This window comes from Anopheles aquasalis, chromosome 3 (genome assembly GCF_943734665.1).
Source record: "Anopheles aquasalis chromosome 3, idAnoAquaMG_Q_19, whole genome shotgun sequence".
Classification (NCBI taxonomy): domain Eukaryota; kingdom Metazoa; phylum Arthropoda; class Insecta; order Diptera; family Culicidae; genus Anopheles; species Anopheles aquasalis.
Window position 1 is genome coordinate 52,741,049 of NC_064878.1, and position 2,500 is coordinate 52,743,548.

Below are 2,500 nucleotides of genomic sequence, written 5' to 3' on the forward strand. Positions count from 1 at the left end.
GATGATTTCCGATTTGTCACCTTCGCCCACTTTCGTCGAAGCCGTCAACCAGAACTGGTACGTTGCGTGCTCCTGCAATCGAACCGTTTCGTGAGACTCGGCGTACGGTACTAGTGTGCGCTTGTGTGCGCCCTCATCTCGGCCTCCGTCGACGAGTGCCATGTAGAAGGTGTACCCGGTGATGAGCCCGTTCCGGTGTGTTGGTGGTAGCCAGGAGATGATGATCTTTGAGCTGGACGATGGTACCGCTTTGAGGGCTTGCGGTGCCGAGGGAACTGAAACAGGAACAAGGTGAAGCATAAGTAATTGCTTTAGGGGGGGACTTTGGTATTTAATTGTTTTTGGTGACACATATTTTTAACATTTTTCCCTGAATGCTGATCCTGTCAAGAGTATCATGCAGCACCCTACTTTCAAGAGCGTTTCCCAAAAACCAACGTTTTCAAAGTCGGTGCCCTGTGTACCGTAAAAACTAATGGACCGATCGATTTGAAAATTTTAACACATAATCTGTGCACATTTTTTCAGGTAGCCCCGTCGAAATATCATGAAAATTGTTGATACTTTTTTTGAACAAATCTTGAAAAGTGGTTTTGTTCAGGCAAAATGACAAAAAAGCATCACTTTTTCAACTTCAAAAATCTGCCAAAAATCTAAAAATAGGAAAATTTACAAAAACTTGACGGGGCTACCTAGATAAACTTATAATCTTTCTAACGAATATAGATTTGTATATTTTAGATGACCCGTCATGTCGCTACGATGGGCACCATAAAAAGGACCTTTTCGACGCCATGCCTACCAAAATTTGATGCCATGGATTAGTTTTTCAATGAATATTGCTCAAAACAATACCAGATATTCTTCAAAAGTTGTAGATTAATATGTCATTTACATGAAAAAATAAAGTAGAATAGTTATGTCACAAAAAATCGTCAAAAACAAGCCTTTTTTGGCCCGAAAATACCGAATTCCCCCCTTTAAGCTTAGGATCGACCGGGTCCTTACCATCTTCCTGTGTGATGCAGTGGAATGGACTGGTCCGCACACCATCACCGACCTTCGTAAACGCCAGCACCCAGAACGTGTAGTTGGTGAACTTTTTCAGATTTTCCAGCGTCAAGTACTGATTGTTGGTCTTCGATGTGTACGGTTCTTTCTCTGCATTGAGGTAGGGAGACAGTTAGGAAACTCCAGCACGCCATTAGCATCCGCAAAATCCACTCACCATAAAGGTCATCCATTTCGATGTACGACACTTTGTAGCCACGGATCTTACCATTCTGTCCATCAACCGGTGGCGGTGACCAGGTGATGTAGATCGACGTCGAACTCAGCACATCACACTTGGGACTGTCCGGTGCACTCGAGGGGACGTCCTCGAGTGTGCTCAGCGATATCTCCTTGCTCGGTGGTCCACTACCCTGGCTGGTGTACGCCTGGACGACAATATTGTACGTCGTGCACTTGCTCAACGTTTGCAGCGTCGTCTCACCACCAAAGTGACTCCGCACCTCGACCGTCTTGAAGTTAAAACCCTGCGTTGGGTTAATCTCGCGATCGTTCGGACCCGGAGCAACCTGATAACCGACGTAGTAACCCAGGAGATTCCCGTTCCACTGATCACGATCTGGGGCCTCCCAGGAGAGGAAAATCTCGGTCGAGCTTTTCGGTTCACCTTTGATGTTGAGCGGAGGGCCCGATGGTACCTCCTCGAGTGTCGTCACTTGAATGACCTCGGAGTACTCGGATGCGCCGAGTTTATTCTCGGCCGAGATCCTCAGATGGTACGCTTTGGCGGGTTTTAGGTTCTGAAGTGTTATCACCGTTTGCGTGCCAGCCACTGTGATGTGTTCAGCGGATTGCCACGGTTCCGTCACTAGCTTGTACTCGACGTTGTACTTCTCGATCGGACTGTTACCGGCAAACGGTTGACTCCAGGAGAGCTGTAGCGTGCGCGATTGCTGCGAGTTGATGCGTAGGTTTTTCGGTGCTTCCGGGACCTCTTGGATGACGAGATGAATCGTCATCTCGTCCTGGCCGAATGCGTTCGAAGCTTGGCACACGTACACACCGGTATCTTGGCGGTAGGTGTGTGATATGCCCAGCTCGGAGACCATTCCATCGTCCAGCACCTGCTCCCGGATGTTGTATCGATTGTCCAGCGATTCATCGAGATGCTGCTGGGAGCTTTGCATTTTCCACTTGATGTCGATCGGATTATCGCCCTGTACGTTGCACTGGATGTGGATTTGTTTGTTTCGAGGCGAGGTGATTTGTTTGCTTTTCGTCGAAAAGTGTGCCGGAACTAAAGGAAAAAAAAAGAAAGTTGTCAGATATTCTAAGAAACTGGTTCGAGAAGAGAAAGAAAAATCGCTCTTACCGTTCACTTTGAGGAAGATCACCTTACTAACTCCCGATCCGATGGAGTTCTTGGCTTCGCACAGAAAGTGTCCCTGCGAATCCTTGGCAATCTTGCGGAACTGTAGCGTCCCATTCG

At 47.5% G+C, this 2,500-nt stretch overlaps 1 protein-coding gene across 8 annotated transcripts in view; it reads right to left on the reverse strand.

Moving 5' to 3' along the window:
• LOC126577120 (Down syndrome cell adhesion molecule-like protein Dscam2) overlaps positions 1–2,500 on the reverse strand; it is an 80,392-nt gene that overhangs the window by 5,015 nt on the left and 72,877 nt on the right. For all 8 annotated transcript variants that reach the window (XM_050238539.1, XM_050238543.1, XM_050238546.1 and 5 more), the window contains 4 exons: positions 2,384–2,500; positions 1,229–2,308; positions 1,009–1,161; positions 1–275 (listed from right to left, as the gene is read on the reverse strand). The exon at positions 1–275 is cut by the window's left edge and continues 871 nt beyond it; the exon at positions 2,384–2,500 is cut by the window's right edge and continues 770 nt beyond it. In XM_050238539.1, coding sequence (XP_050094496.1) covers positions 1–275; positions 1,009–1,161; positions 1,229–2,308; positions 2,384–2,500 — 1,625 coding nt within the window. The remainder of the gene's footprint in view (positions 276–1,008; positions 1,162–1,228; positions 2,309–2,383) is intronic.